The following is a 26418-nucleotide window of genomic DNA, read 5'->3' on the forward strand; positions in this document are numbered from 1 at the left end:
CCATTTCTTTTCTGCCATTTGCCTACTATGTTTCTAATAATGGTTTGAAATGTGTGTAGGGGCTGTGAAGCCTAAAGCTGCCTCTTGCTTGGTCAAAGGAAATAGTTCATCTTTATACATAATCTTCAGATTATTGACGCTGTACTGTACTGTTCCACTTCTATACTTCTCTCTCAATATCTTTCTTCACTAAGTACTCAGTTGTCTGGTGCTCTTTTCTGGTCCCAGATTAAAGTGGTACGTTATTCCATTGCAGTCCAGTGCCTTCATTCAAGGCCATGAACACTTTTGTTATTTTTTTATATTCCTACAACCTACTTTTTTTTTTTTTTTTTTGCTACAGCCAACTTGTTCATAACTTATTGCCAATTGCCTTCACTGTGAAGAAAATCACTGCACCACCTTATGTGTGCTACTACGTAGTGCTTAGATACTCTGTCTGTTTTTAAGATGTAAGACATTACAAACTGAAAAGACCTGGACAATATAAAGGATTTTCTATATCAGACAACATCTCCCCTACCATGGCATCAAAGAGTCAGGATGAAATTATATTATTCATGGATAAAACAAACTAGAGCCTTGCCCAGAGAATGCATCTGCTCGCTGCCCTTGGAGTACTTCAGGAGCTACGCTAGTGTTAGCCAAAAGTACTACTCTGTGTCTGTTCTTGAGTAATGTCATCAGGAAACAGTCAAACCCTAAATACTAATTAAGTGAACAAAAGCTAATATCCCACATATGGTGTGGAAAAAAAATAATCTGGGTTTAAATCAGGATACAAGAAAGAATCAATTTATCAACTTTGCAGCCATTACCTGCTATCAGAGGATTGTCATCTGTCAGAACAGACAGTGTCTATCCTCAAACATATTTTGACTAGGATATATTGCTTCCCATCTAACACAAGTGACAAAGGTCTATGAAAAAACAAAAAAGCCCTACTGAGACTCTCTTGGTTTGATGGTTACTTTTTTACATTCAGGTTCTGACCAACTCCCTTCAATTACTAATTTCATTTACAGTAAATGGAGTCATTTTTTTCCAAGAAGTTCATCATTCACTTCAGGTTATGCCTTAAAATTTCCTACATACATTATCCTACTACTGAAATTCATGATATTCCCCTTTTCTATCCACCTTACTTCATTAGCTACATGTTTTATGATGTGATTTATTGTTTTTCTCTCCATGTTGACTAAGGGATCCTCGATAACTAGCTCAGATGCAGACATCTATCTAGTAGACACCTAAACTTAGCAAGTCTGACACACATTGGAGGAACCAGGCTCTCTGGAAGTAGTGTGTTGCACTGCTTTGTCTCAGCTGTTCAAATCTCTCTAGCTCTGCTAAAATAGGACTGGATAGTACATTAATTGAATCATTACTACCAGGACACATGGAAGTCCCGGTCCTGCTGTGCCTTCAGACCAGGGTATACAATTCTGCTGTCACCAAGTCTGATACAAATTAGAAGTTGCTAGCACAGTGTAGAGAAAGTGAGTATACTTACTTACTAGGAAGACAAACTTGATCTTGCCCAGTTGAAAGTGAGTCAATTCTGTTTATTCGAGTTTAGCCACTTGTCTATCATGCCTGCATTTAACTTGCTGAAGTTTGTAGAGTCAATTCTTATTACATATTTCCCTTAATCCATTGGTTTTAGCAAATCTCATTATTTACTTCAGTTTTTCAAACATAGCACAATTAGCATTTTGTACTTTTATGCCCTGTCAGGTTTGTATCTGGTTAGCAGAAGCTGCAAGTTTAATGTATGTAGGAAGGAAGTAGTAGACTTTTTTGTCCTTTTATAGCCCAAACAAATCACTTACATGCTTAAAATGTGTAGCACCATTTTATACCCTATTACAAAGTAGAATTGCTGAACACAAGTGAAACGCTTTTAAAATTGTAATTGCAATTGCACACCTAATTTTAAACCTATGACCTTCATTTCCCTGTTTATTATATGTGTAATCTTGAGTACTTAGCCTCCACAGAAATTCCATGCAGCTATATCAATTACATATTTGCCCATTTTAATTTAATGTCATACTGTGCACACAAAAAAAGTAAAATGCAAACCCTATACATGCCTTTGAAATTTTGGTATTGGGCAAGGTCACAGAAGAATGAGTTATGTACAGACAGATGCAGAGACAGTTTTTATGAACCATGATCCTGATATTTTGTCCTTAGTTTTTTATTCATCCGACTATTTTTCCCAGGCTGAACTATTACTGAAAAATACCCTCAGTGATAAGGAGATTTAAAGAGAACAAAAAAATTCCTGAGTCAACCATTTATCTGCTACTGAATTCTGTAAACTAATCTTAGTTCAAGCAAGAGCTCCCCTAAGCAGTTCATATATTTTAATATGGTACAAGCACTCTGTATACATGGTACAGCTTATGGCTTACACTGTTTTAAAACTAAAGGGAAAAATCTGCAGATGCATAGCACACCAGGTACAATCCCAGCCAAGGCTCCCCTAGTCCCCAGCACAGACCAGTCACAAAAAGGCACTAAGGAAGTCTTCACCTTTTACTGCCTCTCAAACCCACCACGTTTAGTGGTAACCATCACCCAGTGTTTATCTTAAGCAGAAATAACTTGTCTTACAGTTGTTGGTAACTACAGGAGGAATGTTTTAAAATGCATGTGTTTCGTTAATCTTACGATATTGGCCAGTGAACTCTTTGCAACATAAAAAGTCAAGCTCTCTCCTATCACACTGGTTCCACTGGAGATTATTGTAACTGCTTGGCATTAAATTGGACCTGTTAATGTGAAATAACCCTCTGTACATATTTTTTTCAGTCTTTTAATTCAGCATTTAGCCAAAGTGCCTTCTCTGTAAGCTTTTCTCAGAGCAACAGTCCCGATTCTTGCTTGGTTTTAATTTTTTTTTTCATTTGCTCCAGCCTCTTTGGTTGGAGTTTTCCTCTGCTTGTCCTTTATAGCTGCACAAATCTTCAGAAAACAACCAAGAAAGACCCCATTCCCCCTCCCCGAAGTGCCTCTGCTTTCCAAGCTGACGTGTTCTCCTTTGGAGTAACTTCTTTGCCTTGGGGTTACTTGCCTGCTTGGGTTAACCTGCTTTTGATATCAACCACCCTAAACCTTATCGGCATTTTGAAAGGGACAGAACTGCTCTGATTTCCACTTGTACATAGAGAAATGCATGATGATTTTGTGCTAAGACTTCTATTACGACATCATTACGCTAACCTCCACAGAAATGTATTCAAAATGTGTCAATCAGCTAAGCACCCGAGTGGGATGGGAAAAAATGGGTTATATCCATGACTGTAGAGTGGAAAGAATACACACTTTTGGTATTAACTATGAATAGTTAATGAATCTAAAAGTGCATCTCTGAAAATAATACCATTTATTAAAATGATATTTGTGAGCTCTTTCATCTTTTTAAGGGACGGATTCACATTTGTACTTATGCTTATTGCAACCTTTCGACAGTTTTATTGTTGAAAAGTTCAAGGTACATCTCATAATTGTACCAGGAACATGCATTTATCACTGGCAACAGTTCTGTGCCACATGAAATGAATTACTGTAATAGACATGTCATGTAATAGCATCTTATTATCCTCCCCCTCTTCCTCCTCTTTCTTCTTCTTAACTTTCTGCAATGAGCAGGTCAAAAATGACGGTAAGTATAAGAGACAAAAGTGATTCCTGAGTAAGTTCAAGAAGGAAAAAGGTGTTCGCCAAAAGTAACGCTGTAGCAGTACAATGAGTAATTAACATCGTGTTCAAAATACTGCAAAGTGAAAGTGCTCTACGAGGTCTCGAGCCCTAGTTTCTTCATTGCAGCCCTCTAATTACTGTCGAGGGGCAAGGCGATACGAAGGCAGAACCATACAAAACACCCGCAGGCTCTACCCGCTGTTCCCCCAGCTGCCGTGGCCGGAGAAGAAGAGGGGCAGGACCGCGACAGAGAGAGGAGGAGGCGACGCGCGGGAAGCGTACCTGAGGATCGAGCCTCACCAGCCCTGCTGATGCAGCTCTCCTTCAGCCTTGCGCCACGAGTCCAAATTCCACTGGGTCGACTTAGGACAAACCGGCACAGACCTACGAGGACAGTATGGGCTCGATACCGTACGGAGGAGTTTCTGTAGTTTGACATCAGCCCCAAGATGCAAACAACACCCACTAGTAGGGCGTCTCCTTTTAGCCATTCAGCAATTTTAGTTTAATTAGATTTTTGGCCACAGTAGATGTGGCTGCTAACTCAAAGTTTCAACATAATGAGACTTTAATTTCCCAAGCACATCCTCATTATTTCACATCATTTCAGCCTTATCTTCATTACACTTTTCTGACAACTATCTTTGTGCTCATTTTCCCATCCCATCCATAATACAGCCTCAGCCATCAAAATAAGTCCTTCTCAAAACTGTTTCTCTATCATGCGGTTTATGTGCTTGATCCTCAGAAAAGCCAGGATTATCAAGAACTCACTGAATCCTCTCTCTCCACTGCTGAGGCCTTGGTCCTTGCAGTATGCAGGAGTCAGAGTGCCTCCGATAGCAGCGGGACTCTGCGTGGTGGCTTCTAAGCAGAAGGTGCAGCTTAAAGGAAGCTAGATAATTTTTGCTAGGAATAGGAGGAAGCAGGGAATTAGTCAGCAAAAGCTGATTTTCTGTTACTAAGACAGCAAATACTCCTAAGTCAGTTTACAAACCAAAGGCTCTAACTTCTCTCCCTCCTACTCCCTCCAGCTCCGCTGCGGAGCTTTCAAAGCAAATGGGTGCCTTTAAAGTCCTGCTCTTACTGAAGACACTGAGCTGAGAGCAAATAAACAGCCCTTCATTTGGTCTTGTACGAAAACGCTCAACTTGAAAGCAGCTCAGCCACCGACTGAAGTGCTGCTGATTGCAGCGGCCACGCTGGGGAAGAAACCAGCGTGTTCTTTTTGATGTTTGATTAGGAGACGTGCTGCCAGTGGGATTGCGGAGGCGAGTGCCATTCTCCCTCCGGACGTCCTGCCGCCTCTCCCAGGGACGCCTCCAGGGTGGCCGTACACTTCGTCTCTGCTGTCCCAACGCTGCTGGAGAGGTCTGTGTAGCAGAAAAGGGAGGGACGATGCCCCTTTTTGGGGGCAGCACCTCCTAGCCTTGAGCAGTTCATCCCACCTACCTGCATCCCCTCGTAATGTAAAAGCTCTCTGCTGGCCCCCAAGCCACCTCCTGCCCCAGACCCGGACTCAGGAAAAAGAGGTATGAGGGGTATGTCTCCGTACTCTGCAGACATACACGTATAGGATGGGCAAAACTCTACCCCTAGCAGAACACAGTGAAGTGTTTAACGGTCGGATACTACAAACATACTCATTTAGGCCCCAGCTCTGCTTACCTGTGCTCAAAGCATCAACGCTGCCGCTCGTGCTTTGCAAACTCAGGACCTTAAAAATTCCCTTCGGCTTTTCAGCAGACTAAGATGCGCAGTACAGAAGAAAACATCTTTACTGTTAAAGAAAAAAAGACATTCTGGCATTGAAAGGTACATTTTGAAAAATACAGGGTTGGCTTCTACTCCCAGTGATGTCAATGTCAAAGCTCCAGTTGACTTCAGTGGGAACGTGATTGTATCCAATGGGTAAATAATTGCCCGTATTTCACATCTCATTGTTACTGAAAACTGTTCTTCAAAAAAGCAAAATAATAGCCTGAATGCAAGGACTCTATTAAAAAGCCATTTGAACTGCATTCCAGTTGAAATCACTTTTACCAATGAAAATATCTTTTTGCTTATTCAAAATTTACATAATTAGAAAAGCACAGAAGACAGACTTTGCTCTCTATTCCAGTCTCAGTCCTGTTAGTCTTGGAGTGCTTAAGAGTATTTCCAAGCCCAAATTTTGTATTTTCTGTGGATCTCTGCTTTCTACTAGTCCCAGCATTTTAATCTGTTTTGAAAAATTCCTCATGTCAAAAAATAGTTTTTCCTGCATGTTTTTCATTGTAAAAGCTCAGTGTATCTATTCAGCATTATTAAACTGTTATCTCAACTGAAATGGGAACATAATCGAAAGGCTGGGTATTATTTATCTTAGCCATGTCTCCACGTCAGAAAATTAAGACAGTGATGAATTACACATTACTATACAAAATTTTATTATCAGAGACAAAATTCAAATTTGTTCTGCTTAAAATACAGAAGATAAAGTTTCTCATTTTAAAAAAAAAAATCCATTTAGTCAGTCCTTAGTTAGAATGGAGTAAAAATTTTATGTTGAAAACATAGTGGTCCCATATTTATGGAGTCATTTTTAAAGGCATATCATAGAAAAACACTTTTCTGGTAAACTGTAACAGAAATTCATGTATTTTATTTGGCTAATGGTTTTAATTGCTGATTAGATCTATATTGACCCATTAACATTCTAAGAATAATTCTGATTTTACTCTCAAATCCCAGGATGCTTCAAACAATAAATAACCTTGTTCAATTTGGCATTTTTAGATATACTGAGAATCAGTATCTCCCCTCTATATGCAAAATATATGCTTTTCTATAAAAAAGAAAAGAGACAAGAGCAGGTTGGCTCTATATGAAGTAAGTAGTGATTTTTAAATTCAGCAAAAACACGTCACCATATCCTGCACCTGAAAGCTGTGCAGAAACAGGTTTCAACCTAAATCACTTTCCAGAAAGACTGTTTCAGCCAGAGGCATGATTTGGTACATAATTTGAAGCACTCAATTAATCCCACAGAAATCAGTGGGACTGCCTCCATGCCTATCGACGTGGCCGAGTCGCGCTCCACACAGCCTCACATCCAGCCCGTGCCCAACTGCTTTGCCGAGCTGGAACTTTTGAGTAAGATCTGCAAATGCAAATAACCAACGAAAGCTTTGTCAAAGCAAAACGGTGCAGAATTAGAAGCTATACATGCATGTGTATATGGTACACACCGAGCTGTGACGTTATGCAATGACCTGTATTTCCTTTAAATGAAAATGGCATTCTGATCTTGCAAACGCTCATTTGTGTGAAACCATTGGTGAACTGTACCTATAGTGAGCCAGCTCCACCTCTTATTTGACAAAGAACTGAATTCCAAAGAGTACAGATTTGAGAAGTGATGGAAAAATATGTTCTTATAATTACAGTATTCAGAATTAATCTAAGGCTGAGACAGACTTAATAGACGGACTCATCCATTACAACCAGCATTAATAGCTGCAGGACTTCTTCTTAAGGTGTCAAAAGATCTTACATGTGGAGTCTCTTGGGAAAATAATGCAATTTATTATCAAGCCTTTATTTTCAATAGTATGATCCATTTATGTCATTGACGTGTGTGTAGCGGAATAGATCATTAGTTTTCAGGGAACTGGTTTATGTTTATCTTCTGCAAAAATAGAGCAGCTGAACACCTTTCAGTAAAACATCAGACAGGGAGCTACAATCTCTGTTTTTATAAGGCTATACGTCTCACCCGCACCAAAGCCTATTGTCCCTCAAACATAAAAACAACATAGCAAAATTACATTTACACATATAATAAAGCTGTCTTTGTACAGGGTAGTTATACAGTAATTACAATGATGTTTCCATTAGAAACTGTCAGAACATTTTTTTTCACAGAGTGTCTAAGTCCAGGGAAGTCCATCTCTGCTGAAATATACTGTTTGCAGGAAAAAGAGTGGGTAGTAGCCACACTCTTCACAGTACGGTATTCCACAGTTCTCCGAACATATTACAAAGCTTTATCACATTGGAACCGATCGCAAAGTATTCGTCTAACGAAAAGCGAAAGGAAAACAAAAAACACTTGTCATCCAATATGCGCTACCGAAACACAGAAATAGGTGAAACATCCTGTACACCAGCCCGGCCGTCACCTCAGGGGGCTCTTTTGAAAGCAACGGGCCAGATCCTCAGCTGCAATTCACATCAGTCACTTCAACGGATCTACCGCACCGTGCGCCACCGGAGGATCCGAGGCCACCCACACGTGTTGTCAGTTTGGCTACAGGTTATTGTGAAATTACAGAAATGGACGTATTAAGCGGACTGAAACGTATCGCAGAGAACTACGGCTGCATCTCGGCTCTTGGCCTCGCCCGTTGTACCAAGACCATACGTCTCGGGCAAATCCAAGCGATGCTCTCCAGGAAAGGTTGGGGCACTCTGGCCAAAGCCTCCTGGCTCGTGACCGCCTGCCGCAGCGCTGCTCGTCTCTACGTGCTCTACCAACATCACTTTGATAGCTTTAGGAAAGAGCGCACGTAAAATAGGCAAAGCGTTCAGAAATGCTGCTTGGCAAAGTCGCGCTGACTTCGCTAGTTACAAATCAGCCAAATATAAATGCAGTTTTTCTGAGAAAGGACACTGGGTCTGACCCACAGCACTTGCTCTTGTGGGTGATTCTCCATAAACACATCTCAATGAAAGCAGCTCCACACCTGTTTTACAAAATCCAACCTCAACTGCGTTATCATGTGGGGGTATTCTATCCTCCACCGTCAGCCTAAAGACAAAAGATGGAGCTAAGTTCCACAAGCTTCTTCAAAATATACTTGATTTCAAACTTCTGCTCCAACTAGGGCACGTGGCATCTCTTTGGTGAAAAATCCTTACATGTAGCAGTCCCCTTCTCCCTTTCCTTCTCACTGCAGACTAAATTACTCATGTCACCATGGACTACTTGCTCAAGTCAAAGTGGTTTTGCTGGGTTTCAGCATTGGTTTTAAGACAGGCAGAAGCTTCCACAGTCACATGAGAAACAAAGTGGCCAATTTTTTACAGTTTTGTATGCAAAAAGGGAACCGGACCAACACTAGTGCCATACAGGTTTGCACAGGCATCCGAAATTTTTTGATGTTATTAGTACAGTGACTACTATTACTACCCTTAATCCTTCCAAACCCTTTGTTAGAAAAAAGCCTGAGTAACTCACGGCACATTTTCAACATTAACAAAAATACCATAAAGACTCTCTGCGTTTTTATGCACTGACAAATCAAAATTTTTTTTGACCATTTCAAATGGCTTCTGAAGAACTTGGTTCTTAATATTCTAGACCTCTACAAGGATTTTAGTCAGCAGCTGGGGTGACCAGAGCTCAGGGATTTAGGTTTCTCTGTGCAATGCAGGCTCACTTTGTTCCCTGCTAGCACAAGGCGATGACACTAATCTCTGAAGATCTCCCACAACCCACAACAGGCAAAGGGACCTTCCGTCCCTCCCGTCTAGCTGAGAGAAACTTGGATGGAGCCTCTCTGCACTTCAGTGATTCCCAGCTGCCTTCCCGACCCGGGTGGGCTGGCAGCAGCGGCGGACGATGCAGCCAGCAGTTTTTGGACTGCTCCATCCAACGGTGGGCAAACAGCCCATAGCCAGGCTGCTCGGAAGCAGGACGGTCCTTTTACTCCTTCACGCTCGTACTGACACTGTGGCTATAAACCCTGCTTAGGACAGGCAGCCTGCCACGGTGAGTACTCGTAACAGAAGTGGTGGCAAGTTGATTATACGCATAAGCAGTTTTCAAAGCCACATCCCTTTTCCTCAAAGAGAAGGTGGCGCATTTGGCTCAAAATCTATTTTCATTGACTTCAGTATTGGCTACGATCATGTGGCAAACCAAAACCTTATTATGCAGGTATCTAAACAAAGGCACCCTCATCTGCAAATATTGGCTTCACTTTATTCTATCCAAATGATCAGACTTACTGATAATTTATGGGAAAGTTATATCTACAGAGAATTTTTCACATGAATATATATATAAAAAATATTTTCTTCTTTTATTCTTTACTACTAAGGATTTAATTGTATGGTTCAGGATCCTTGCTGTGAAAGCAGCCTTCTGCATCAGTCGAGATGTTTCCTTTGACAGTCTAAAAGCTCAGTGAAATATCCACAACAGCCCAAAAGCTACACAAAATTCATCTTCAGTTTCCAACACAGTATCACAATTCTTACTATATTCACTGAAAATATCATCAAAGGTCACAGATTTGGATGTTCTTAAGGACACAGGAAGTTTTTTTCATCAAAATCAATGTCCAAGTACTCCCAGTAATAGCAGAAGTGACATTTCATTTCAGAAGAATGTTTTCACATTGTTCTGCCCTGGTCGCAATTAGTAGCTACTATCATTTTAACAGCTATTAGCAGTGGATAAATGAATAATTCTACCAGCTACAAAGTAATAGGCTGAGATTTTTGTAGTAGACAATGTTATAAAAATACAGTAGGTATTTTTACAATAGGTATATTGTTACGCTGGCATAAAATCGTATCTATTCATATGTCTTCCTATATGATTTAGTAAGCCGTAACAACTAATAACTGCAAAGGATCCTGAGTCATACAAAGGCGGATTAGAGATACAGGTCTCATCAAATCTCTGTAAAATTATACCCAGGGCTTGGGTGAGGTCCACGTCCACACTGGATCCATGTTTTGCAGCACCTTCTCTCACTAGAAAGGACAAAATTAAATCCTGGATTTGAAAACGCTGAAAATTTGGGGGTATTTGGCTTCCTAATCACAATCCAAATCATAAAAATGGGTCCCATCGTTAGATAAGGACAAAGGAAAAAAAGGACTGGTAAAGGAGAAGGAAAATCAATAAGATGAATAGATTTTTCTAAGCAAACCGTATTAGAGTTTTCCATGAGGTATCAACTATTCTTTAACACACAGCTGTGTGGAACTTCTTATTAAAAAAAGTTTCTAAGGACATATAATTAAATGCAAGGGGGTTGAATATTGCAGAAAACAGCTGTAGTTTTGCTAGATTTAATCCATTTAAATTTAATACTGATTCAGTGTGAAACAGCAAAATACAAAATATAAAAAAAAAAAAGAATAGGGAATTATAATGGAAAGGCCAGCTCAACCTTAGCTAAAGAAGTAATACCAACATTACTAGAATACAACAATTATAAGCAATACATCAATAGGTATGTATAATAGATACATTTAGGGCTTGATATCTGTGGTAGACCAGTTGCTCAAGGCCACTAAAATATTAGTTTACATCCAACACCAGCTAAAAGTGCAAGAACTTCAGTTCAAATGAGCAACACCGGAAATTTGCATGCACTGTGCAGAACACAGAGGTTGAAATAAACTTTTGACTTTGGAACAAACTGTTAGCCTGCCCTTCATCAGCGGAAAGACCAGAAACTTCTATGTGCATCCTGGAGGTATGTAGTTTAATCTGTGGTGCTGAAACAGAAAAGTCATCAAGGACAATCTTGAACAGAATTGCAAAGGGACAGACCATTACGCAAACTTCTTATCTCTGAAATCCTCAAAGCAATTCACGTTTGAGGGCTTGGCTTTCTGCACACTCTTTGGATATCATAATTTTGGCCTTCATTACAGGGTAGAAGTTATATTAAAGAACATTTGGCCTGCTTTTTTATTATAACAAATCTGCATGTGATTTTGTTCAGTAGAAATTAATAATGTGATGCTACATACCGGCATTGAGGTTGAGTTTGGTCAACCACACAAAATAATACTTTGCACTTTTAAATGCCTTTCATCAGAGGATATTCAAGTGCTTTGCTAACATTAGTCAAGCCTCACAACACCCCTGTGAGGTAGGTAAAATACATAGGAGGAGGAGGAGGAGGATTTCACTCAACTTGGACATGATAATGTCTCTGGGCATGAGGTTCACTAGCATTGCAACACAGCACAAAGGTTTAGGGCTTACTATAAGGCAAAGAGTTAACAGTACCAGAGCACAGCATTCCCTCTTCTTTTGGTTATATGTGGTCAAGCTAACATGCGGTGCTAGGCAGCACCAAACAGTGGACCAAATGCCCACACCAGGTTTTCATGCACCCAATCCACAAACAGCACCCTCTGCACAGTAAAAAACATAAAACGACAGGCTCAAGATGGGTACGACAGCTTCGTTATGGGATGTGTCTACCAGTTCTTGAGGCGCGGAGTACCATGGGAATGAGAGCCCAGAAAACAATACTGTCTCCACACAACTCTGACAATATCCGAAGATGCTTGGGTTTGGTTCTTTTCGCGCTAACGTTTCAATTCACAACTTACTGGGGATAAGCAACTGCAACCGTAAAGCGTGTTGGTAACTTCCACGCCTTGGGAAAGAGACAACCAGATCAAATGGCTGCTCTCTACTTTGGCTGGCCACATGTTCCCAATGTACAGGGCCATGAGGTGGTCAGATGGTTGTGATAGCCTGGGATGGGATACAGAAACACTGTCATACATCTACATTCCCCCTCTGAAGATGCTGCAATCTGCCTCTTGAAAACTCCCTGTAGTTTTGTGGTTTTTTTCTCCCCAGTGTAGACGTGGGAGAGTATTTGGCCCCCATCAGTTTTATCCTTAACACTTAGCACCAATGGTGCAGACAGTCATTGTACAAGTAGCAGTTCCACTGTCTCACTGATCTTTCAGATTAAGGATTGAGAAAAAAGAAACAAGCGTATGATTAAGAAAAGTGTCAATCATCTACAATGGTCTATGTTAAATACAAGGAAACAGAAAGAAAACAGTGTTCTCGGTATTAGCCAGTACAAATAAACACACTCCCCGCCCCTCTCTTTCTCCATATTTCACTTTTCTAACTTGGCATAAACGGTACATCCCGTACTTGCAAAAGTATTGCCCACATAGAGAAGCTGACCTGTCTATCATAATAAATCACTACAGAGACCTGTCTATCATAATAAATCGCTACAGAGGCTGGTCTACCACATGCAAGACAGCCCTCTTGGGTAATTTTATGCCTTTGCATGCAAGATATTCTCCCTTTTTGCTAATTTCCATTTGAATCTTATGTTTATTTATAATACTTGTGCACTATCAGCTGCATAACTTACTACTGCACAGGTTGGGTGACCCATCGTGAGTATCACTGCCTTGTCAAATAGCTGGGAAGAGGTGGTTCATGGATTCTGTGACATCAATGCAAAGTTCCCCTCCAACACTGTATACATTCACAGCTAAAACTACACTGTTCCACTGATCAGCAGTGAATAAATGTGTGTGATTATAACACATGGATGATGTCCTTCTCGTTTTCTCTCCCTCCCCTCCTCCTCGCCCCTTTCTCTTTCTCTTCTCTCTTTATATTCTGCTTATTTAAATATGGAGAATGCAGATACAACAACTGGCAACTCAAAAAATGAGCTGGCATCTTTGTAATCATATAAGAGACAATACGAGTGGTACACTAATTGGCAGCTAGTGGGAAAGTTGACTTTACATCTCATACTGCCCCAAGTTGGAAGCCTTCTGTATTTCCTTTTCCTTGCTTTCCTTTTGTTCATTGCAACACTGATTGTCGTAGATAGTCTTTGTGCTTTGTATAATGCCCATCTTTGATGTAACTGGAACTCACATACAAAATGTGGCTGTTATACATAAGCATGCTAGAATACAGGCAGGGACGGTACAAGCATGCACAAAATAGTCTTCGAAGGGTTTTTTGTTTGTTTTTCTTCAACGTTTACATGCACCACTTAATATCATGTTTGGTTGTGTACACTGAGGACTGGATTTCACAAGCATTCGTGATCTTCTCTTCTGAAAAGCTTCTTGACAATTTCACAAAAGCCCAGTGTAAAAAAAAAAAATCCCATAATTTAAAAAAAAAAAAAAGGAAAAAAACCTTATCCTTGCAATCTGATCTTGTATTCACGATTTTAATGTTGAACACTTCTAAAACGTCTCCTCTTCCTCTTGCAGAGCTTCATGTTCAATGGTCGAACGGAAAGACAGATTAGTGTGTCAAGGATTTTCTTAGCCACTGGAATAGTTCTTCCTTATAAAGCCTTTGCCACCGCACATTGGCTTCTACTGTTTCCACGGCGCGAGAGAAAGAGGCAGCAGCTCCCTCTTCGTAACTCCTGATAAAGTTCTTTAGCTGAAAATACAATTTAACAAGTTAAATTTGCAGGAACTAAAGGAAGTAAATATTTCTAGTGCACACAAACAAGTCTGGCATTTAGGACAAACCTCCATGATCACTCTTGAAGTAAATGCAGTATCGTGTAGAAAGATTTAATACGAAATGTAATAAGACAGCAGACTGTCAATTATATGTGATGCAATTGTTTCAGTTCCACTGGAAGATATTGGCATGTCAGTGCCAGATCACATTAATATCATTCCCTCCTTCTCTCCTGCAGCCCAGCTGCTGCACTGCATAGACAGCTGGGCTGCTCTAAACTTTTATTTCTACCTAAGAAACTAAACTGGGAGCACTGGAAGTGCTTCTAATTCAGGTTTATATGCAAATATCAGCAGAAGGCAGCCCTGATGCCCTTTGGTTTTATCAAGCTTCAGAAGAAATGTATTTCATTTTGATTCACAGAACCCTTTTGATGATATAATACAGGTCAGTTGTTTGGAAAAAGAAAGGATGGTTACAGCGTGAAGAGAATGGCAAAATAGCAAGTGGGCACTCATTTGATGATCTTTGAATGCCTGAAACAGATTCCTTCCCTTATGAGAAAACTTCGATCTTTTTTCAGCAGACTGAAAAGGCCCCTGCTCTGTTCTTGTGTATACTCAAATTATAGCCCTATCACCTGGATTATTACAGCTGATGGCACTGGCGTGCTTTGAATTACTGTTCTTTTTAAGTAAGAATTGCAAGGCTGATGTGCACAGTAGGTTGCTGGTTATGTTGACTTGTATAAAATTAGGTGGTTTAGCAACACTTATTCATAACTAGTTAATTTTTCTTTCCTGGTGACACCAAATTCACCTTGTTTATTTAAATCTACCTTCCAACAACATCTCTTTGCCATGGGCTCAAAACCAAAAAGGCCGATCCTGCAACTGTCTCATTCCCATCAGAGTTAAAAGCATGGGAGGGACCTGGAAACCATCAAAATCAGACTTTACCTGATCTCTGTACTTTTTATATCAAAATGTCTACAAGGCCAGTTTCTTTTAGGGGAAGTATAAACAGGCAGCTTGCCAGTACTATCATGGAGGTGGAAACTCAGAGTACAGAAGGCTTCCTTGTTGTCCTGGTTTCAGCCGGGATAGAGTTAATTTTCTTCCTAGTAGCTGGTACAGTGGTGTATTTCGGATTTAGTGTGAGAGTAATGTTGATAACACACTGTCGTGGTTTAACCCCAGCCAGCAACTAAGCACCACGCAGCCGCTCACTCACTCCCCCCCACCCAGTGGGATGGGGGAGAAAATCGGGAAAAAGAAGCAAAACCCACAGGTTGAGATAAGAACAGATTAATAGAACAGAAAAGAAGAAACTAATAATGATAATGATAACACTAATAAAATGACAACAGCAATAATGAAAGGATTGGAATGTACAAATGATGCGCAGTGCAATTGCTCACCACCCGCCGACCGGCACCCAGCTAGTCCCCCAGCGGCGATTCCCCGCCCCCACTTCCCAGTTCCTATACTGGATGGGACGTCCCATGGTATGGAATACCCCGTTGGCCAGTTTGGGTCAGCTGCCCTGGCTGTGTCCTGTGCCAACTTCTTGTGCCCCTCCAGCTTTCTCGCTGGCTGGGCATGAGAAGCTGAAAAATCCTTGACTTTAGACTAAACGCTACTGAGCAACAACTGAAAACATCAGTGTTATCAACATTCTTCTCATACTGAACTCAAAACATAGCACCGTACCAGCTACTAGGAAGACAGTTAACTCTATCCCAGCTGAAACCAGGACACACACTGATGTTGTAGTTGCTGCTAAGTAGCGCTTATCCTAAGTTCAGGATTTTTCAGTTTCCCATGCTCTGCCAGCGAGCAGGGGCACAAGAAGCTGGGAGGGAGCACGGCCAGGAGAGCTGACCCGAACTGGCCAAAGGGATAGTCCACACCATGTGACGTCGTGCCCAGTATATAAACTGGGGGGAGTTGGCCGGGAGGGGTTGATTGCTGCTCAGGGACTGGCTGGGCATTGGTCAGCAAGTGGTGAGCAATTGCATTGTGCATCACTGTTTTTCTTGCGTTTTCTTTCTCTCTCTTTTTGTTATCTTCCTTTTCATCATCACCATTATTATTATTTTTTTTATTACTATTACAATTACTATTATATTTTATTTCAATTATTAAACTGTTCTCATCTTAACCCACGAGTTTTACTTTTTTTCCGATTTTCCTCCCCATCCCACCGGGGACAGGGGGAGGAGCGAGCGAGCGGCTGTGTGGTGCTTAGTTGCTGGCCTGGGTTAAACGACGACACTTGTGCAGGGCAGATCCTCAGATCTGGCCAGCATTGTCCTTCCCACCTGGGTAGCTTTGAGGAAACCAGCTGCGGCTCTTCCCTAAGTTCCTGAGGCCACTAGACTTGAGTGCAGACAAATGGTTGGACACAAAATATCATAGCGCAATCAGAGTTCAATTAATGGTGATTATGGTGCATAAGAATCATTTGATCCATTCAGGGTAATGTCGAGCAGCCGCTAAGCAGAGCATAATGCAACCGCACAACTACCTCAGTCAGGGCAGATGTTAAGTTAAAATGAGAAATCTTTGCAATCTAAATAAGAAGCACTTAGCATTTAGAACAAATTATCATGGTGTCATTTGGCCAGAATATCAGGTTAACAGCTTTTCTCACATGGAAATACTGTAGGGAAAAGAAAAACAGAGAAAGCACTAGCAGCTTCTACTTCCAACGCTGGGGTTTTCTAGGGCTGCCCTCTGCAGCATAAACTAATGTGGATAGAAAGATCTCATCTTTAGTTTCTCAACCAATAGTCAAGAGAAAAAAACCCAAACCTACATATCCAGCCAAGCACAGAGAAGTGCCTGCACTACCCACCTCCTGACACCATCTCTACGCACTCGGGTGCCTTTGCAATCTGCTCCTCCTCCTCGTCCTGCCCAGCGGCAGCACAGGCCTGCGACTCCAGCGGAGCAACCGGAGTTCCCGGAGAACCGACACCTTATTGCTCCTGCCCTGCTCCCTGCTTACAACAAATACAGCCTCACGCGCTCAAAGTGATTTAAAAATTACCTCTCTTAGTTCTTCTTCGGTATTGAGGAATTCTGTGACCCCACTGATAAGCTTCGAATTCATAAATAATGCTTCTCCGTACCTGCAAGGGCAAAAAGAAGAGTTAGTGCAAGTGCCAGGCCGGCTGAAAATTAGAAAGTAGTCTTCTGTAAGCAAGGGAGAAGACATGGGACGATTCTGTGGGTGCAAGGGAATAGCACTGGAACTGGACACTGGTATGCCACTGTTTTATGCTAAAAGCCTGGACTGAGACTTTCTTCTAGGCTGAGCTGTTTGTAGTTAACTTTCAGACGGATGCTACGAAGCAGAATGGGCTTAACTGCAGCCGCAGATGAGAGCTCCAGAGGAGGAGAGGACCAAACTACACCACCACCTCCCGCTTAACGAAACAGTTTTCCATGTAATGGCACCAAGCAGCGCAATATACAGGCACCAAAGAAGGAGCGGAGCAACGACTATGGAGAAGTATTCTGAGGAACCCTTCTAGCTGTACCATTAAAACAGACTTTTTGAAGTGCTGCAGCCTTCTCTGCATTTTGTATTCATCCACCTCATCTACATTACAAATTGCCTCTCGATAAGTGAACTGAATCAAATTTTCTTGTTCCAGTACCTGATAATTAAAATAAATAATACTGATGGAGAATAATACTGCTAAAATAATCCCCTGGGCCAGGATGTAGCATCTTCAAAGAACCAACCTGGAATGAAAAATTCAACGCTTGGGCAAGGAATATTTAAAGGGTAGAATATTCAGCAGCAATCAGCGATGGCCTTCTGCAGGTAGTTGCTTTGAAACTGGCCCTTCAATTCCTGCTGATCCACTTGTTTTTCCACAAGTTTTTCTCAATCCCCCAAATGAAGCATCTACACCACTTATAAGATTGATCAGACTACTCGTGAAGTTTTGCATTTCGTGTTGGAATAGTTTGTGGGTTTTGTTTTTTCCAAAGTCTCTAGCATGAAGAACAATTCCACTGGAAACCGAAAGCAAGTCTTTTGTTCAAGTTAGATGTCATTCAGCATAGCAAAAGGCACTTGACAAATAGCTATCCTTATCTTTATCTGCACATACACCCAAAGCAGTATCTAGCTAATCTGAACATGACTGTTTTTAAGATAGGGAATCCAGCTCTCCTGTCAGACATGTGTAAGTAATACCAATAGACTTCACTGCAATTAAGTTTGTCTGGGGGAACAATTCAGTTCATACCCTGCTTTTAGAAACTGATTTAGAGGAGGAATTCAAAATTCAAAGTGAAACGAACTAGCACAGTCACAGCTTTCTGTTCCGCTTCTATTAATCCTAAATTAATTACCCTTAAATGCTTAGGTACTGTAAGCCACAGTCCTTTCAAAAGGGAGAAAGAAAGAGAAAGGGAGAGGGATAGCCCCAGGGAGAAGGGAGAGAACTGGGTTTTCTTTGAGAAAATTCTGTTTTGGGGAAGGTGTACACCGTGTTGCTTGCTACCTTGTGCTTGTGTGAGGGGAAACACAGTTATAGGTATCAAAAATCCTACTCCCTGACCACTAATAACTGAATTATTCATGGATATTTCAGCAAGTACATCTCTTTTTCCAAAACTTCAGTCACACTGACATATATAGACATCCAGCGGCAAACGCCTCCTATGGGAAGTATGGATTTCATGGTCCTTTAAGCACGTTTAGGCTTTCTAACAAAGCCCTTTATTATTACAGTCTCAGCTTAGCCTCATAATTGACTGCTTGGAAAATTGGAAGCTTCTCTTGATGGGGTCTTTTGACAAGGTTACCAATCCACTTTAGAGAAGCGACCTCATAAAAACAGCTGCAGGGATTTTATTTTTCTCGCAGTCTGTACTGTGGCCACAGTGCAAACAAGAAGTAGCAGAACTCCTTCCACTGAAAATGATACCTTCACGAATACTTGTCCTGAATACTGCCCATTACACATACTTGGTCAAACGTCAGCCACTAACAGCAATTTCTAAATGGGCTCTGCCAGCAAAAACTCTAGAAAAGCCACCTCCCAAAATAGCATTTTGCAGGTGTGAAGCATACGAATAAACAGAAAAAGCGTTTGGTCTCGCACGTATCGGTCTTCCCGCCCTTCAGAGGAAAGACAACAGCACTGCAGAACCGGGACCGTACGTGCCTGAGCTCCCTGGAAGCAGCCTGGAGTCACGGGCTCCCCACCTGCGCCCTATTTCTGGGGACGCGACCCTCCAGTGCCTCACACCTGTACGGGCTCTGCGCCTGTGCGAACCCAACGCGAGGCGCAGCATAGCCCGTTTACTTTGGAGAGGCGAAAATGGCTTCCCAAATATTGTCAAATTCCCAAATGCTGACAAACGATTCAGCACTTGAGAATGAAGGAATTCTTACAGGCAGCTGTTGGATTAAATTTTCACACACAGACGCACACGTGCACACGCGATGAAAATGGTTTAGGAGCCAAGGTAGTTAGTGCATGCTCGGGTAACAGGAATTCAAGCATAGTGTTTTCAGTTCTCTTTTTCAGAACTTTAGCACTATTAGTCCCACGGATTTCTTATGAAAGACTTGTTAGGCACCTCTGTTTCAAAGTCACCTTTGTAAATGGGGTATGAGTGATTTTGAAGACTTTATACATTATCAGTATCTTCTGGACAATGTGAATACAAGCGTACTGTAAAAATATAAAGGGATAAGAATAATTTGTTGTCATTCTAACTCTTTGACATGCTGTGTTTTAAAGTTAGAAGAAATAGCGTTACAGTATAATTTAATCACCCTCAGCTATTTCATATTACTATCTCAAACATCAACACCTTTTATAATAAATTCAATGGAAAATACCATTGAGATATCTCCTCATTAAATTAATGTTTCATACCAAGTATTTTAATTTAAAAAAAAAATTATAATTGTAGAAAAGAGATGCCTTGGGACAGAGTATACTTGAACTATAATTCCGCAACAGAGCCTGTATTTTAAAAATATACTAGTGTAGCAAGCTTAAATCAGAAGCCTAATTTTTGCATTCTATCATGTCACTGTTTCACTGAACATTAAGGGGCAAGGTGTTAGACTAATTCCACCCTCTCAACATCTCTCTTAAAAGGTTTTAATCTATAATTACAAAACAAAGTTATTTTCAATACACATCACACGTGTACAGCTTGCATGAACTATTTCATTCCACTGCATTCAATATTTTGGCGATTGATAGAAACTCAACTGGATGTCCCTTTCAGAACAATGCAACTGCTACAATTCTTTTGGTGGCTCAGACTTGTGTTTGGAGATCAAACTGAATGTAGATAACATTAAGGCTGTGTTGGGCAAAGTGACAGATTCTGTTATTTTCTCATTAAAAAAAAGACAATAACAGGTTTTTTATGAGGCCTTGCTGATCGTTACAAACTCAGATAACACAGTGATGCATTCCACGCAAGTGGGAGAAATAAAATTCAAATTTCAGGTGAAGTTAAGCTACTTAATATTAGAACACACAGAAAATTTGGCATGTGGCATAGTTTTCTAAATCTTGTCCATTTGTCTACACTGCTTAACCTTGTCCATGTCTAAAACCACAGCTGTTTGCTAGGTTGTCAGATGAACGTACTTGCTAAGGCAGGACACAACTTCTGCACATGTGTTTGTAGCAATACAGATTTTGACAGATTTATGCCTAAACTCTGTATAAATCCCTGGAGGAACCTGAAAAATTATTTGCGATCCAGAGCATAACTAACAGCACTGGCTTGCATAATAGTAATGGGTCTGCATTCACTTTCCATGTAAAAGTCCAGTTCCTGGAATAATCATACCAGAAGCAGAGGATTCTTAATTTTTAAACTCTTCAGCACTCTTAAAGATTTTGGAAATTGCTTTCAAAAAGTATGCTCCTGTAATAGAAACTTCCAAAACCAATTCCAGCTCAAACCTATTTTCCCAGCTGAACTTCTAAAATCCCTCTATACTATAAAGTATTATCCAAAAAACCATGAAAAACTTCTTGAATCTTTAAGGAAGTTGCACAGTCTCTGAGTTTCCTTGACTCTTCTTTTGATGCCGCGGAACCTATAGTAAGTTTGTACCTGTATTCATCAGGCACTAGTATTTAGTTGCTTAAATACAGCATCTTAAATACACTATTTCAAATATTCTGTGGTACACTAGATGGCTCCTCACAAGTCCAGAATGGAACAGAAATCCAATACTTTTTCTGCCAACACCATGGGATTGGCCTGGAGTGAGGTGTCTGAAGTTCTTGGGCACCTGCCTTGAAGAACTGGAACCTCATCCGAGTTGTGGTCCCTTCTAATGTGTCCGTATCAGACGAGCTGCTGTGAAATCTTTCAGACCCTCAGGCTGTCCCTAAAGAACTAAAGGAATTTCTCATTCATTGAATTGACATCAAAATATTCATCAAAAAGGATTTTAAAATGTTGACGGGGCTTCTGAGTAGGAGCATGTAGCACTTGTTCAAAGAGAAAGAGAAGTAGGTATAAGGAACAGCCCTGTCTCCTTCCTGTTCATCTATTTTTAATTCAGAATGTTGCTCCTCTATTACTTGAAACTCACCTGAAACACAGAGTGGAAGGAAAGGGGATGACACTACATTAGCATCCTTTTGAAAATGGAAATGTTTCTAAAAGGGTTTGGTGGTTTTTTTCCACAGCTGAAATAATGTTCTTGAAAAGATTTTTTTTCTGTCAGACTTAAAATCAGCAAAATTCCTTTGGGAAGTGCTGCTTTATTATCTATGTAAAAGTAGAACTGCAGCACTTGACACATAGAGAGACTTCATTATCATAAGTGCAGACACAATACAGTAATAGATATATATACAGATGATCGCTAAGAGATAAATGTTTCTATGCATGTGTGTGATAATCCATGAATAAATGCATTTATGACTCGTATGTACGTATTTCATATTTAGACACCCCTCTATGGATTAAAAGAGAATGGACTAGATTCAGGACTTACACGAATACACACATATGCAATACTTAAACAAATTACATCAAAATAAGAAAATGAAAATAAATTCACACTTTTTATCTTTACCTAGCATTTAATATTTTCCATTTTTCTCTGAAAAATTTCCAAGCAAGATCCCTTCCATGTGGATTTCGAGCTACGTGGATTATCACATCAATTGCATCCTGATCCAGGACAACTTCTGAGTTGAGAGACAAATTCAAAAGCCTAGTGGGAGAAACAAGGGAAAAAAATCCTATTTAGTTTCACCAACACATAGTCTAACAACAGGACATCAGAAAACTATCAGAAAAAAAATAATCACTGCCAAATGGTTTGTTTAAGTCTCCAAGTGAGTTCCATGGTTTATTTCTAAGATTCCAAAGACCAGACACATTAGGAATCAGAAAAATCTTGATGTAAAAGGTTTTCAGTAAAAGCTGAGTGGAACTTTACATGTGTGCTTTCATGAAATCAGTAAGATCAGACTGGTCAATATATTTAAATGAAGGATATGCTAACAAAAAAATAATAGCAATTATTATAGGATTTCAAACATTTCCAATGAACATAGGAAAATCTGGAAGTGAAAAAACATAATATGTGTCAATTTTCATATGCATTAATGCAAAACCACGACAGTTTAAACAGACAGTAAGCCGGTGCTTGAAAAGCAAAGTTCTTTCATTCAGAACAAAGCTCAAGTGATGATCCATAAATGTTGAAGTGATTATTGGTAATAGTCAGATACAGATATATAATATTTTTGTACCTATTGAGCAAGTTTCTGTCATCACTGCAAGTTAAGGCTTCTAATAATATTTTCTTCTCAGACACTGCTGTGGTAGAATGAAATTTCATCCAAATGAACTCCCATACATCTTCATCCATCAGTGAAACTCCTGTACAGTAGACAATGTCCCTCACGTTGAGTGGGATTCTACAAAAGAAATCAGTAATAGCATTGTGGTAAATAAGGAGCCTCCTGATATTGGAAATGAGGGATGAACATCACTACATTTACGAGACTCCAAAATGAACATGTAACAGTAATCTTTTTTTGGAAAATTACATTTGCATCTCTTTACTGCCACCAAAATCTTCCAGACCATCCTAATGGATTTTCTAATGGGTAACACATGCTTGCCATTCTTTTCATAACGCTGTCACATTGTCAGGAGACCATAAATTATGGTCATCCAGTTCATCAACACATAATGTGCCACAGAACCTGCAGGACAGGTAACATAAGCTCTCCAAATTAGCATGGGATCTTATCACTCTGCTGCTGGGCTCTAAGCCAAATCTCCTCTTCTTGTCCTTAGTACTGAGGTTTTAGAACAGGAGCTGATCAGCCAGAAACTGCTCCTTGCTGGTGCTATGAAGTGCTCCATCTTCATATAGTAACATATAAGTAAGGAAGGATGTGCTGAGACAATGCTACTTAAAAATGGTGTTTTCAGGAGTGAACAAAATAGGAAGATCTGTTCATTTTTTCAGCATATTAATACCAGTATAAAACCAGCTATGCCATAGGATGGTTGTGAACTGTGATTACTGCTCAAGTAATATAAACTCAGACCACAGTTAAATGAAAGCTTCTTGAAGCCAAATTCAGACCTAGTATAGGATATGCATACGTACCATTTTCTTCTAAAAAGATCTCAGCTGGGCTTCCAATTTCCTACCCTGCTTATGTTTCCTATACAAGCATAGAAGCTGAAACATTTGTCAGCTAAAGCGTATTCCTGCAGATAAAGCTAGACGTTTCTCAGAGGATTATGTTTCTGATTTGCAGGAAAGAACGCCCTCTTTTTGTTGGTAAAAATGATACCAAAATGCAGTTCTCTATAGCTGGGCTGAAACACCTCTGCAGCTTCATATGCATGACCTCTTTAGAGAACCTAGAAGAATATACAGCTGCTGTCAGCGTCTGGGCAGCAATACAGTAGGATAAAGAATGAAATTACCTCTTTAAAATTTGGTATCAAATCTTACACAACACATAAAGAAAAGGTTACATCAACACTTTAGTTATAAGACTTTCACCAAAGTCTTATACCATAGACTGGGCTATCCCAGTCAAGAACAAATTGCTTCTTTTACTCCCATCTATTCATTCTCCAAAAAAAACCCCTTTTTTCCCCTGAAATTTTCTATTGCTGGGCTCTGTGATGAGTGCTTTTGTTAAAAAACTTCAGCTGATCTCTTTGGCCATGTCTGAGTCCCTGGAAAATGAAACCAGTGGGGCTTTTCAGCACTTCAAAGTTTTGGTTCCTCTTCAGTACTTCAGAAGGAAGTAGGCAACAACTATGATGGTTTCTTGAGAAAAAGAATAAAAGGCATATGTAGCTAATTTAAGGCAAAACCGGGGAAAAAAAGTGCACTCCTACTGGCTGAAGAACTGTGGGGAATTAACGCCTACTGCTTTTTTGCTATGCTTTTTCTGAGTAGCAAAAAAGTCCTGAGGTTGAGGCTCTCTGTGCTCTCTGGCGAGTGTAGTCATCAGCTCAGAGGGTGTATCTGCAGGTTTAGATGCAGCCACATGAATTTTGCTTCTGCTGAGCTGACGAGGCTCAGGATAGCGCTGCCGCTTGGAGATTTTTTAGCAGAGTCCCACGCTAACAGAGCCACAACGGGCTGCCTTGACTAGTGCTGAGGTATTTTGCGTTCGATGCAGACAAACCCAGGCATTTATTCAGGAGTAAACTCTCCAAAGCAAAACCGAAAGGGTAGGAAAGAGAAATGTAATCCATTTTAAAGTTGCTAAGAAATATGTGCGGCACACACCAGCAATATTGCCTTCTAAAGAAAAATCAGAGGTGCAATGTCTCATCTCTGCCATGAGCTGCTTCATCTAGCCCGGGTAGACAGGTACTACAGTGCAGATCCTGGCACGGTTCGAGATCGTACTGTTTCTTCTCCTCCCACCACCAAATCGCTGTGTGAGAACATGCCCGTCCCGAGCTGTGCCAGGCAATCAGCATTGCTACAGTTATGACCACATAGCTCTAACAACTCCTACGTGTCACCGACACATAGATGGGACCTCCAAAAAATGGAGGTTCCACAGATCCTCCCCCTTGATGCTTCCTATTACCTTCTTAGATCTTTTCCCTCAATGTTCAGATGACCTAAAAAGCTTGGCACTGAAAAAAGTTAGTAACTCTCCTCAGATTTACCCAGGATCAGTAGGTTTTGACTTAGGTACCGTCTATGCAACCGCTTCTGTGGCCCCTATAGAACTGCTACGCCAAGACCAAGGAAACCAGAAAATCCTTAAAGCTGACCAGATCCATTAAAAGAAATAGTGTTTAAACATACATGGGCAGTAATGAAAAAAAGTTATCACTCGCCAGCCTGAGTTTTGATTCTCAAAAACTGAGTTAACATTAGTAAAATGTGAGTTTGGTTGACATTTACAGAATTATCCATGTGTGCTAGGTGCTGAATTTCCATTTTACTGTAATGGAATTTGCCCTTCTTACTTGAAAGTCTATCATTAAGACCTCGTTGCGATATTTCAAATATTAATGAATATCAACAGTTTATTTTTCCCCCATTTAACCTTTCTTTCAAAAAGTGCATGCAAAGGAAACTGTATATAATTGAGTCTATTACAGAAAATTAAGACTACATATTTAAACACAAGAAATCAAGATATACTAAAATTAATGGAGCAGATGTTTAGGTACTGCCTTTGTGTTGACTTATATTAACTCAGAATGAGGCTTAAAGTTTTCTAAATAACTGCAACTCTCTCAAAACTTCGGCTCAGCAATTACAGTAACATAAATATGCAGCCATATACACACAGACTGCATAGAACATGAAAGCGATATTAATTATCACCGTGTCTTGATTTTCTGATACACTAGGTTATTTGTCCTTAAAGCACAACTTCCTTACTAGCTTATGTCTTTCTTTGCTTTTAATTTGGGATTTAATACACTGACAGCAGCCATAAGAACATATGCCAAACCAGAAGGACTAAGGGATGCTATCCTGACCGTGGGACCAAACAACCTGTTGCCCCAGATCTGTCTTACCATATGATATCTGAATAAGAAGAACAACTGAACCCAGTCAAGCCTTATTTCAGTGAAGGAACGACTTTATATCTTGACACACAAACAGTACACCATTTTTTTAGAAGCACGCGTAGTTCTCTGTGAGCTTTGCCGGCAGAAGTATTATCTTTGCTTTACTGCAAGAGATGCGACTCAGCCAACAGATGCTCTAAAGAACTAGAAGGCGCCTGGAAAAAGTGGTTCTTTTTTGGTTGATTGGTCCATTAATTCAGGTGGGAACTGTGTGCTGGAAGGACTGTCACTCTGTGTTTGCCTAGTACAGTCAGCACAGAGGTGCCCAGAAGTGAATGTCTAACCCCAGAGAGGTCAGCATTCCTCACCCGTGAGGTTTACGTTTTTGAAATTTACAGTAAAACATATCAATTCAATGGCCTTTCCCAGCTACTCCATCTT

The 26418-nt window shown here is 40.4% G+C and overlaps 1 protein-coding gene across 3 annotated transcripts in view; it reads right to left on the minus strand.

Annotated features, from left to right (window-relative positions):
* Positions 1-7270: 7270 nt before the first annotated feature.
* Positions 7271-26418, minus strand: part of TRHDE (thyrotropin releasing hormone degrading enzyme) — a 222979-nt gene continuing 203831 nt past the window's right edge. For 2 of the 3 annotated variants that reach the window (XM_030003020.2, XM_030003019.2), the window contains 4 exons: positions 22707-22874; positions 22022-22162; positions 16982-17063; positions 7271-13900 (listed from right to left, as the gene is read on the minus strand). In XM_030003020.2, coding sequence (XP_029858880.1) covers positions 13757-13900; positions 16982-17063; positions 22022-22162; positions 22707-22874 — 535 coding nt within the window. In that variant the 3' untranslated portion in view covers positions 7271-13756. The remainder of the gene's footprint in view (positions 13901-16981; positions 17064-22021; positions 22163-22706; positions 22875-26418) is intronic. The other variant, XR_003921685.2, reaches the window with a different exon arrangement.

This window comes from Aquila chrysaetos, chromosome 26 (genome assembly GCF_900496995.4).
Source record: "Aquila chrysaetos chrysaetos chromosome 26, bAquChr1.4, whole genome shotgun sequence".
Lineage (NCBI taxonomy): Eukaryota > Metazoa > Chordata > Aves > Accipitriformes > Accipitridae > Aquila > Aquila chrysaetos.